Here is an 11,810-nt window from a genome sequence, read left to right as displayed (position 1 = left end):
TACGGTGAAGCATGGTGGTGGCAGCATCATGCTGTGGGGATGTTTTTCAGTTGCAGGTACTGGGAGACTAGTCAGGATTGAGGGAAAGATGAATGGACCAAAGTACAGAGAGATCCTTGATGAAAACCTGCTCCAGAGCGCACAGGACCTCAGACTGGGGCGAAGGTTCACCTTCCAACAGGGCAACGACCCAAAGTACACAGCCAAGACAATGTAGGAGTTGCTTCGGGACAATTCTCTGAAAGTCTTTGAGTGGCCCAGCCAGAGCACGAACTTGAACCCGATCAAACATCTCTGGAGAGATCTGGGAAAAAAACTGTGCAGCGACGCTCCCCATCCAACCTGAAAGCTTGAGAGGATCTACAGAGAATAAACTCTCCAAATACATTTGTGCCAAGCTTGTAGCGTCATACCCAAGAAGAGTCAGACTGTAATCACTGCCAACGGTGCTTCAACAAAGTACTGAGAAAAGGGTCTGAATACTTATGTAAATGTGATATCATTTATATATATATATTTGCACACACAAAAAAACTGTTTTTGCTTTGTCATTATTGGGTATTGTGTGTAGATTGATGAGGGGGAAAAACAATTTAATCCATTTTAGAACAAGGCTGTAACTTAACTGTGGTCTGAATACATTCCAAATGCACTGTATATGCAAACGTATGTGGACACCCCTTCAAATGAGTGGATTTGGCTTTTTATGACCACATCTGTTGCTGACAGGTGTATAAAATCGAGCATACAGCCATGCAATCTCCATAGACAAACATTGGCAGTAGAATGGCCTTACTGAAGTCCTCAGTGACTTTCAACGCGGTACCGTCATAGGATGCCACCTTTCCAACAAGTCAGTTGGTGACATTTCTGCCACATCTTTATGATATATAATGTTCATAAACGCAACGTGACTACAAGACACAGGTCGGAATGTCTGACTGAAATACGAGAGAAATCGACTTATCTTTTGCGGTGTTTGAATTTGTTTATAATATGCGGGGACATTATTGTTTGGTTGCGGGACAAAGGGCCAAAGTGTGGGACTGTCCCGCACAATGCGGGAAATGTGGTCACCCTAGGTTAGATGGCGGAACCATTACTTTCCCCCCTCCCCCTCTTTTTTGTGAATAAATGTGCAATATACATTCCAAACTGTGAAAGGCAGCAAGACGCAACAAAGCGTCTATTCTACCGGAAAGCAACACGAAGAAGAACTTGTGACGAGAGTGAAATGGCTGCGCCCATGAAGAATGGGCGACACTTTGGTCAATGGATAGGCATTTTGTTATTTTGGGGGGGTCTCATACCCTCTGCCACCGCGCTTATCGAGGGACTTTATTGTGGCACGGAGATTTGTTACGATGTACTCGGAGTACCGAGAGATGCGGTTAAATCCGACATAGGTCGTGCATACAGACAGTTAGCCAGAAAGTATCACCCCGATAGATTCTCAAGTCTTACAGGCGAGACACGTGAAAGTGCTCATCAACATTTTTTGCTCATTGCAACTGCATATGAAACTCTGAAGGTAAGTGTAGAACCCCACAGATGATTCGTACCATGGACCTCCATTTCTCCAGCTCTCTGGCCAAGCTGGGGTTGCCGTTGGTTCTCGCTGACGTCAACTTATGTTGTATATGCCGATGTGGCACTTTTCTCTAACCTCTGAATCAAAGGCCCGCAGTCAATTTGATCCTTTTGCCTTATAGTGTACCAATACTGTCAATTACTATTTACTCAATAGACGTGAAGAGACTCAACAGTGAAGTGATCAGGATAGTCCCTTTTCACGGAGCTGCCGTAGTAGTATCCTGAGAAAGGTAGAGCAGGTATTTATTTATTCATTTCACCATAATTTAACCAGGTAGGCTAGTTGAGAACAAGTTCTCATTTACAATTGCGACCTGGCCAAGATAAAGCAAAGCAGTTCGACAGATACAACGACACAGAGTTACACATGGAGTAAAACAAACATACAGTCAATAATACAGTATAAACAAGTCTATATACAATGTGAGCAAATGAGGTGAGAAGGGAGGTAAAGGCAAAAAAAAGGCCATGGTGGCAAAGTAAATACAATATAGCAAGTAAAACACTGGAATGGTAGTTTTCCAATGGAAGAATGTTCAAAGTAGAAATAAAAATAATGGGGTGCAAAGGAGCAAAATAAATAAATAAATGAAATACAGTTGGGAAAGAGGTAGTTGTTTGGTCTAAATTATAGGTGGGCTAAGTACAGGTGCAGTAATCTGTGAGCTGCTCTGACAGTTGGTGCTTAAAGCTAGTGAGGGAGATAAGTGTTTCCAGTTTCAGAGATTTTTGTAGTTCGTTCCAGTCATTGGCGGCAGAGAACTGGAAGGAGAGGCGGCCAAAGAAAGAATTGGTTTTGGGGGTGACTAGAGAGATATACCTGCTGGAGCGTGTGCTACAGGTGGGAGATGCTATGGTGACCAGCGAGCTGAGATAAGGGGGGACTTTACCTAGCAGGGTCGTGTAGATGACATGGAGCCAGTGGGTTTGGCGACGAGTATGAAGCGAGGGCCAGCCAACGAGAGCGTACAGGTCGCAATGGTGGGTAGTATATGGGGCTTTGGTGATGAAACAGATGGCACTGTGATAGACAGCATCCAATTTGTTGAGTAGGGTATTGGAGGCTATTTTGTAAATGACATCGCCAAAGTCGAGGATTGGTAGGATGGTCAGTTTTACAAGGGTATGTTTGGCAGCATGAGTGAAGGATGCTTTGTTGCGAAATAGGAAGCCAATTCTAGATTTAACTTTGGATTGGAGATGTTTGATATAGGTCTGGAAGGAGAGTTTACAGTCTAACCAGACACCTAGGTATTTGTAGTTGTCCACGTATTCTATGTCAGAGCCGTCCAGAGTAGTGATGCTGGACGGGCGGGTAGGTGCAGGTAGCGATCGGTTGAAGAGCATGCATTTAGTTTTACTTGTATTTAAGAGCAATTGGAGGCCACGGAAGGAGAGTTGTATGGCATTGAAGCTTGCCTGGAGGGTTGTTAACACAGTGTCCAAAGAAGGGCCAGAAGTATACAGAATGGTGTCGTCTGCGTAGAGGTGGATCAGAGACTCACCAGCAGCAAGAGTGACCTCATTGATGTATACAGAGAAGAGAGTCGGCTGTCGAGTCTGCCGATGAGGATGTGGTGATTGACAGAGTCGAAAGCCTTGGCCAGATCAATGAATACGGCTGCACAGTAATGTTTCTTATCGATGGCGGTTATGATGTCGTTTAGGACCTTGAGCGTGGCTGAGGTGCACCCATGACCAGCTCTGAAACCAGATTGCATAGCAGAGAAGGTATGGTGAGATTCGAAATGGTCGGTAATCTGTTTGTTGACTTGGCTTTCAAAGACCTTAGAAAGGCATGGTAGGATAGATATAGGTCTGTAGCAGTTTGGGTCAAGAGTGTCCCCCCCTTTGAAGAGGGGGATGACCGCAGCTGCTTGAAGGAAAGGGTCCAGATTGTCTATCCCGGCTGATTTGTAGGGGTCCAGATTGTCTATCCCGGCTGATTTGTAGGGGTCCAGATTGTCTATCCCGGCTGATTTGTAGGGGTCCAGATTGTCTATCCCGGCTGATTTGTAGGGGTCCAGATTGTCTATCCCGGCTGATTTGTAGGGGTCCAGATTTTGCAGCTCTTTCAGAACATCAGCTGAACGGATTTGGGAGAAGGAGAAATGGGGAAGGCTTGGGCGAGTTGCTATGAGGGGTGCAGTACTGTTGACCGGGGTAGGGGTAGCCAGGTGGAAAGCATGGCCAACCGTTGAAAAATGCTTATTGAAATTCTCAATTATGGTGGATTTATCAGTGGTGACAGTGTTTCCTATCTTCAGTGCAGTGGGCAGCTGGGAGGAGGTGTTCTTATTCTCCATGGACTTTACAGTGTCCCAGAACCTTTTTGAGTTTGTGTTGCAGGAAGCAAATTTCTGCTTGAAAAAGCTAGCCCTGGCTTTTCTAACTGCCTGTGTATAATGGTTTCTAGCTTCCCTGAACAGCTGCATATCACGGGGTCTGTTCGATGCTAATGCAGAACGCCATAGGATGTTTTTGTGTTGGTTAAGGGCAGTCAGGTCTGGAGAGAACCAAGGGCTATATCTGTTCCTGGTTCTACATTTTTTGAATGGGGCATGCTTATTTAAGATGGTTAGGAAGGCATTTAAAAAATATATCCAGGCATCCTCTACTGACGGGATGAGATCAATGTCCTTCCAGGATACCCCGGCCAGGTCGATTTAGAAAGGCCTGCTCGCTGAAGTGTTTCAGGGAGTGTTTGACAGTGATGAGTGGAGGTCGTTTGACCGCTGACCCATTACGGATGCAGGCAATGAGGCAGTATGTCCTTCCTGCTTCTTAAAGTAGGGGTGCTGATCTAGGATCAGGCCCCCCATGGCTATATTCTCTTGTTTGTTGTAATCTAAAAGGCAAAAACGGATCCTAAGTAAGCACTCCTACTCATAGATGCTTCATATATACATAAAGCTGTAAATCATTCTGATAAGGGGCAGGTAGCCTAGTGGTTAGCGCGTTGGGCCAGTAACCGAAAGGTTGCTGGATCAAATCCCCAAACTGACAAGGTAAAAAATCTGTCATTCTGAACAAGGCAGTTAACCCACTGTTCCTAGGCTGTCATTAAAAATAAGAATTTGTTCTTAACTTACTTGCCTAGTTAAATAAAGTTAATATATATATTTTTAAATAATCTTATTGTATTCTTGTTACTAGGCCTATTATCTAGTGGTCGTAATAGTTTGTTAAAGGAAGGTGCAAATAAGGGCCATTTCTTCCTGTGTATCAGGATGAAGACTCCCGTAGAGACTACGACTACATGCTGGACCACCCTGAAGAGTACTACAGCCACTACTACACCTACTACAGGAGACGACTGGCACCTAAAGTGGACGTGCGGATTGTCATTCTGGTCACCGTGGTTGCTATATCCATCTTTCAGGTACAGTCGTATCTTCACATACTCTCAAAAGTATTTTGGCTTAAATGCAATTATATATTTAAATGGAAATTGTTTCCACACTAAAACCAAATAGTCCCCATGTGGCAACCTATTTCATGTCCATAGGGCTCTGGTCAAAAGAAGTGCACTGAATAGGGAATAGGTTGCCATTTTGGAAACATTCTAACACTTTTCTTCCTTCAGTACTACAGTTGGTGGGCCAGCTACACTGAAGCCATCAACTACCTATCAACGGTCCCCAAGTACCGTATCCAGGCGACAGAGATAGCCAAGCAGCTGGGTCTCCTGAACAAGACAAAAGAGAAGGGCAAGAACCGTCGGTCCAAAGAGGAGATCCGGGAACAGGAAGAAGAGGTCATCCGTGACATCATCAAGAACAAGATCGACATTAAGGGAGGATACCAGAAGCCTAAAATCTTGGACATCCTGCTCTGTCAGATTGTCCTGTTCCCTTACTGCCTGTGTGCCTATGTGGTCTGGTACTGTAAGTGGATCTACAGGTTCACCATCTGCAGAGAGGAGTACGGAGACGAGGAGAAGCTCTACATCATCAGGAGGAACATGAAGATGTCTCAGTCTCAGTTCGACAGTCTGGAGGCGGAGCAGAGAGACACCTTACTGGAGAGGCAGCTCTGGATCAAAGACAACTATGAGGTCTGTAGTAATGTAGTAGTAGTAGTAGTAGTAGTAGTAGTAGTAGTAGTAGTAGTAGTAGTAGTGGGGGGGCGGCAGAAGTTGTTGTAGTATTATAGTATCTAGTATTATAGTAGTAGTGGTGGGGTGGACGGCAGTAGTTGTTATAGTATTATAGTATCTAGTATTATAGTAGTAGTGGTGGGGTGGACGGCAGTAGTTGTTATAGTATTATAGTATCTAGTATTATAGTAGTAGTGGTGGGGGGGACAGAAGTTGTTGTAGTATTATAGTAGTAGTGGGGGGGACAGGAGTTGTTGTAGTGTTATAGTAGTAATGGTGGGGGAGGACAGGAGTTGTTGTAGTGTTAAAGTAGTAGTGGTGGGGGGGATGACAGAAGTTGTTGTATTATAGTGGTAGTAGTAGTAGTAGTAGTATCACTGGTATAGTAGTATAGAGCTAGTAGTAACGCTGTAGCAGTATTAGTAGCAGTAATATTATGTAGTAGTTGTATAGTTATAGTTGTAGTAGCAGTACTGTAGTTGTATGATATTTGTAGTAGTATAGTTGTAGTTGTAGCAGTATATTTGTAGTTGTAGTAGTATGATGTGTAGTAGTATAGTTGTTGTAGCAGTGTAGTTGCAGTAGTGTAGTTGTAGCAGTGTAGTTGTAGCAGTTGTAGCCGTATAGTTGTAGTAGCAGTAGTGTAGTTGTAGCAGTGTAGTTGTAGCAGTTGTAGCAGTATAGTTGTAGTAGCAGTAGTGTAGTTGTAGCAGTGTAGCCGTATAGTTGTAGTAGCAGTGTAGTTGTAGCAGTGTAGTTGTAGCAGTGTAGCCGTATAGTTGTAGTAGCAGTGTAGTTGTAGCCGTATAGTTGTAGTTGCAGTAGTGTAGTTGTAGCAGTGTAGTTGTAGCAGTAGTGCAGTTGTAGCAGTGTAGTTGTAGCAGTATAGTTGTAGCAGTAGTTGTAGCAGTAGTTGTAGCAGTGTAGTTGTAGCAGTGTAGTTGTAGCAGTATAGTTGTAATAGCAGTATAGTTGTAGCCGTATAGTTGCAGCAGTGTAGTTGTAGCAGTTGTAGCAGTATAGTTGTAGTAATAGTAACAGTGTAGTTGTAGTAATAGTAACAGTGTAGTTGTAGCAGTTGTAGCCGTATAGTTGTAGCAGTGTAGTTGTAGTAGTAGTAGTAGTAGTATAGTTGTAGTAATAGTAGTATAGTTGTAGTTGTAGCAGTGTAGTTGTAGCCGTATTGTTGTAGTAATAGTAACAGTGTAGTTGTAGCAGTGTAGTTGTAGTAGTATAGTTGTAGTACATAGTACACAGTTGTGAAGTACAGGTTGTTTCACAGTTCATGTATTATGATGTGGAAACAGTTCACAACATACAGTTCTGTTGTTTTCTGTTTTGTACAGGTGTGTTTCTACAGTTCTGTTGTTTTCTGTTGTTGTACAGGTGTGTTTCTACAGTTCTATTGTTTTCTGTTGTTGTACAGGTGTGTTTCTACAGTTCTGTTGTTTTCAGTACAGGTGTGTTTCTACAGTTCTGTTGTTTTCTGTTGTTGTACAGGTGTGTTTCTACAGTTCTATTGTTTTCTGTTGTTGTACAGGTGTGTTTCTACAGTTGTTTTAAAGTTCTGTTGTTTTCTGTTGTTGTACAGGTGTGTTTCTACAGTTCTGTTGTTTTCTGTTGTTGTACAGGTGTGTTTCTACAGTTTGTTGTTGTTTTCTGTTGTTGTACAGGTGTGTTTCTACAGTTCTGTTGTTTTCTGTTGTTGTACAGGTGTGTTTCTACAGTTCTGTTGTTTTCTGTTGTTGTACAGGTGTGTTTCTACAGTTCTGTTGTTTTCTGTTCTGTACAGGTGTGTTTCTACAGTTCTGTTGTTTTCTGTTGTTGTACAGGTGTGTTTCTACAGTTCTATTGTTTTCTGTTGTTGTACAGGTGTGTTTCTACAGTTCTGTTGTTTTCTGTTGTTGTACAGGTGTGTTTCTACAGTTCTATTGTTTTCTGTTGTTGTACAGGTGTGTTTCTACAGTTCTGTTGTTTTCTGTTGTTGTACAGGTGTGTTTCTACAGTTCTGTTGTTGTACAGGTGTGTTTCTACAGTTCTGTTGTTTTCTGTTGTTGTACAGGTGTGTTTCTACAGTTCTGTTGTTTTCTGTTGTTGTACAGGTGTGTTTCTACAGTTCTGTTGTTTTCTGTTGTTGTACAGGTGTGTTTCTACAGTTCTGTTGTTTTCTGTTGTTGTACAGGTGTGTTTCTACAGTTCTGTTGTTTTCTGTTGTTGTACAGGTGTGTTTCTACAGTTCTGTTGTTTTCTACAGGTTGTTTTTTCTGTTGTTTTCTGTTGTACAGGTGTGTTTCTACAGTTCTGTTGTTTTCTGTTGTTGTACAGGTGTGTTTCTACAGTTCTGTTGTTTTCTGTTGTTGTACAGGTGTGTTTCTACAGTTCTGTTGTTTTCTGTTGTTGTACAGGTGTGTTTCTACAGTTCTGTTGTTTTTGTTTTCTGTTGTTCTGTTGTTTTCTGTTGTTGTACAGGTGTGTTTCTACAGTTCTGTTGTTTTCTGTTGTTGTACAGGTGTGTTTCTACAGTTCTATTGTTTTCTGTTGTTGTACAGGTGTGTTTCTACAGTTCTGTTGTTTTCTGTTGTTGTACAGGTGTGTTTCTACAGTTCTGTTGTTTTCTGTTGTTGTACAGGTGTGTTTCTACAGTTCTATTGTTTTCTGTTGTTGTACAGGTGTGTTTCTACAGTTCTATTGTTTTCTGTTGTTGTACAGGTGTACAAGGAAGAACAGGAGGAACAGATGAAGACGAAGATGGCCCTGGACCCCAGGTGGAAGAGGTACCGACGGTGGATGAAGAATGAAGGACCTGGACGACTCACTTTTATTGACGATTGACAACATGCCTATCAATAATCACACCTGACTTGTGCCTGTTATACAGTCACACTGTGTTTGTATACCTGTGTATTTGTGAATAAATCTACTGATGATGTTTATACAGACGATTAACAATAATTCCTGTTTGTACGGAATGGTAACATTATTTTCAAGAGATATTCTATCGGGACAGAGATCTTTTATATGATGATGAGATGCTCATGTCTCCGCCCTAACGACAGGAGTCGTTGTCCCGACAGGAAATAATCTTTGGTCTGCTTAAGCCCATAGAAATGCATTGGGCTTATTTTGGACAGAGTTTGGCGAGGGATAACCCTCCTCTTTGATAGAAGACACAAGTGGAGTCTATATCATAGGTTCTCGTCTTCAAACCGCTGCTTGAAGTGTTGCTCCGTCAGATTTCCTCACACTGTTGCTCTCTGTTATTGTGCATGAGCATTTAGTTGGATAGAGGGCACACTTAACAAAGGTAAAAGATGAGCTCTAGTATATCTCTATGTTCATATATCCTCTATACTCATTTATTAATGAGTAGTACTTCAAATTATAATTTTTTTAAAGGTGAACGGTGTTTTTATAGCTTTTAAGGTATATGGAATCTTTTTGCAGTGTACTCACTGCTGGTGCTGCCTTTCATAAAATGGTCTTTCAGCGTTCTACCTGTATCAGAAAGGTGTATCAGAAACCTGCCTGAAGGAGCTGCTCTTATTACGAAGCCTACTGTATTTGGAACACAACCCAAGGTTTACAGTCCGTTGTAGCTGCTCGTCTGTCTCTGGTCTGTCATCCCATCAGATCCAAATTAGCTCTACTTCTGGTCTCCGTTGGTCCGTGAACCATTGGGGGCTCCCGAGTGGCGCAGCGGTCTAAGGCATCGCAGTGCTAGAGGGCGTCACTACAGACCCTGGTTCAATCCTGGGCTTTATCACAACCGGCCGTGATCGGAAGTCCCATAGGGCGGCACACTATTGACCCAGTGTCGTCCTGGTTAGGGTTTGGCCGGTGTAAGCCTTAATTGTAAATAAGAATTTGTTCTTGACTGACTTGCCTAGTTAAATAAAGGAACAGTCTTCATCTGGGTCAGGCAAACCTCCCCGTAATCTGAATGACATTGTCTTACCTGGGAAGACTGTTTTGAATCACAGTTGAAAGTACCGGTACACACAATTATACAAAGTATTCATAACCCCTCCTAAAATATAAAAAATGATATATTTTAACTGTGGATGTCTTTGTCATACACAGTTGAAGTCAGAAGTTTACATACACCTTAGCCAAATACATTTAAACTCCGTTTTTTTTTTACAATTCCTGACATTTAATCCTAGTAAACATTCCCTGTTTTAGGTCATTTAGAATCACCACTTCATTTTAAGAATGAAATGTCCGAATAATAGTAGAGAGAATGATTTATTTCACTTTTATTTCTTTCATCACATTCCCAGTGGGTCAGAAGTTTACATACACTCAATTAGTATTTGGTAGCATTGCCTTTAAATTGTTTAACTTGGGTCAAATGTTTTGGGTAGCCTTCCACAAGCTTCCCACAATAAGTTGGGTGAATTTTGGTCCATTCCTCTTGACCTAGCTGGTGTAACTGAGTCACGTTTGTAGACCTTGCTCGCACACGCTTTTTCAGTTCTGCCCACACATTTTCTACACATTTTATATTGTAGAATTCTAGAATTGAGGTCAGGGCTTTGTGATGGCCACTCCAATACCTTGACTTTGACGTCCTTTAGCCATTTTGCCACAACTTTGGAAGTATGCTTGGGGTCATTGTCCATTTGGAAGACCCATTTGCGACCAAGCTTTAACTTCCTGACTGATGTCTTGATGTTGCTTCAATTAATCCACATAATTTTCCTCTCTCATGGTGCCATCTATTTTGTGAAGTGCACCAGTCCATCCTGCAGCAAAGCACCCCCACAACATGATGCTGCCACCCCCGTGCTTCACGGTTGAGATGGTGTTTTTCGGCTTGCAAGCCTCCTCCTTTTTCCTCCAAACATAAAGATGGTCATTATGGCCAAACAGTTCTATTTTTGTTTCATCAGACCAGATTACATTTCTCCAAAAAAGTACGATCTTTGTTCCCATGTGCAGTTGCAAACTGTTGTCTGGCTTTTTTATGGCAGTTTTGGAGCATTGGCTTCTTCCTTGCTGAGCGGCCTTTCAGGTTACGTCGATATAGGACTCGTTTTACTGTGGATATAGATACTTTTGTACCTGTTTCCTCCAGCATCTTCACAAGGTCCTTTGCTGTTGTTCTGGGATTCACTTGTACTTTTCGCACCAAAGTACGTTCATCTCTAGGAGACAGAACGTGTCTCCTTCCTGAGCAGTATGACAGCTGCGTGGTCCCATGGTGTTTATACTTGCGTACTATTGTTTGTACAGACGAACATGGTACCTTCAGGCGTTTGGAAATTGCTCCCAAGGATGAACCAGACTTGTGGAGGTCCACAATTTTTTTTCTGAGGTCTTGGCTGATGTCTTTTGATTTTCCCATGATGTCAAGCAAAGGCACTGAGTTTGAAGGTAGGCCTTGAAATACATCCACAGGCATAGTTTGTTAACAAGACATTTGTGAAGTGGATGAAAAACAAGTTTTAAGTACTCCAACCTAAGTGTATGTAAACTTCCGACTTCAACTGTACCTGTCAGATGCAAAACATATCGATGCCAATGCAAATGTAGTGCCAACACTGCAGCTGCGGGCCTCTGAGAGCCTTATTTTATTTTTGGGTCTGGAGATCCAATAGCCATAGGGAGCATGGGCACAAGGGCAAATGCCCCCTCAGAATTTAGCCGTTAAAGTTCGAATTTGGGCACACAAAAAAAAAAAAAAAACTGTCCAACTCCACCCTTTTCTCAATTTTCTAACAAAAATCGGGGTGTGCCTTTGGGGGTTCGTTGACGTCTCATTCTGGTCATGCATATCGCAACCGACCTAGCTAGTTTGTTAGCTAAGCTAGCCAGTAACTCCTCCAGTATTTGTTGACGTCATTTCACAGGATTTGTTTTGAACGGAAGCTGTAGAGATCAGTAAGAAAGGGCACTTCTTTGGCCAAATATCTTACTCATACAATTTTGTTTTGTTTTTAAGCATTAAATGACCTGATATGATGGTGCATTGATCAGCTATACAGTTTAAAGACGTTTTTTGTTCAGGTTTTTTTCAGGGTAAAACAAAATGTAAAGGAATGCGTGTTATTATATACTGAATATCTTATTCAGTTCATTTAGTTATTGCTTGCTTTTCTAAAGTATACCAAACCTG

General features: G+C 42.1%; 1 protein-coding gene across 1 annotated transcript; it reads left to right on the top strand.

The window, feature by feature from the left end:
- Positions 1-1,169: 1,169 nt before the first annotated feature.
- LOC112257308 (DnaJ (Hsp40) homolog, subfamily C, member 25) lies at positions 1,170-8,627 on the top strand. The gene is made up of 4 exons (XM_024430802.2): positions 1,170-1,531; positions 4,823-4,975; positions 5,180-5,650; positions 8,402-8,627. The coding sequence occupies exons 1-4, from the start codon at positions 1,235-1,237 to the stop codon at positions 8,522-8,524; spliced, it is 1,044 nt and encodes a 347-aa protein (XP_024286570.1). The 5' UTR covers positions 1,170-1,234; the 3' UTR covers positions 8,525-8,627.
- The last annotated feature ends 3,183 nt before the right edge of the window (positions 8,628-11,810 follow it).

Source organism: Oncorhynchus tshawytscha, linkage group LG09 (genome assembly GCF_018296145.1).
Source record: "Oncorhynchus tshawytscha isolate Ot180627B linkage group LG09, Otsh_v2.0, whole genome shotgun sequence".
Classification (NCBI taxonomy): domain Eukaryota; kingdom Metazoa; phylum Chordata; class Actinopteri; order Salmoniformes; family Salmonidae; genus Oncorhynchus; species Oncorhynchus tshawytscha.
The sequence above is the reverse complement of the archived record's forward strand: the minus strand, read 5'-3'. Positions and strand labels throughout refer to the sequence as shown.

What these genes read in the sequence shown, in the direction of transcription:
- LOC112257308 (XM_024430802.2), top strand. Translation starts at nt 1,235, where the DNA reads ATGGCTGCGCCCATGAAGAATGGGCGACACTTTGGTCAATGGATAGGC. An exon ending in TTGCTATATCCATCTTTCAG is followed by an intron (nt 4,976 to 5,179) that starts GTACAGTCGTAT and finishes TTCTTCCTTCAG; the next exon opens with TACTACAGTTGGTGGGCCAG. An exon ending in GGATCAAAGACAACTATGAG is followed by an intron (nt 5,651 to 8,401) that starts GTCTGTAGTAAT and finishes GTTGTTGTACAG; the next exon opens with GTGTACAAGGAAGAACAGGA.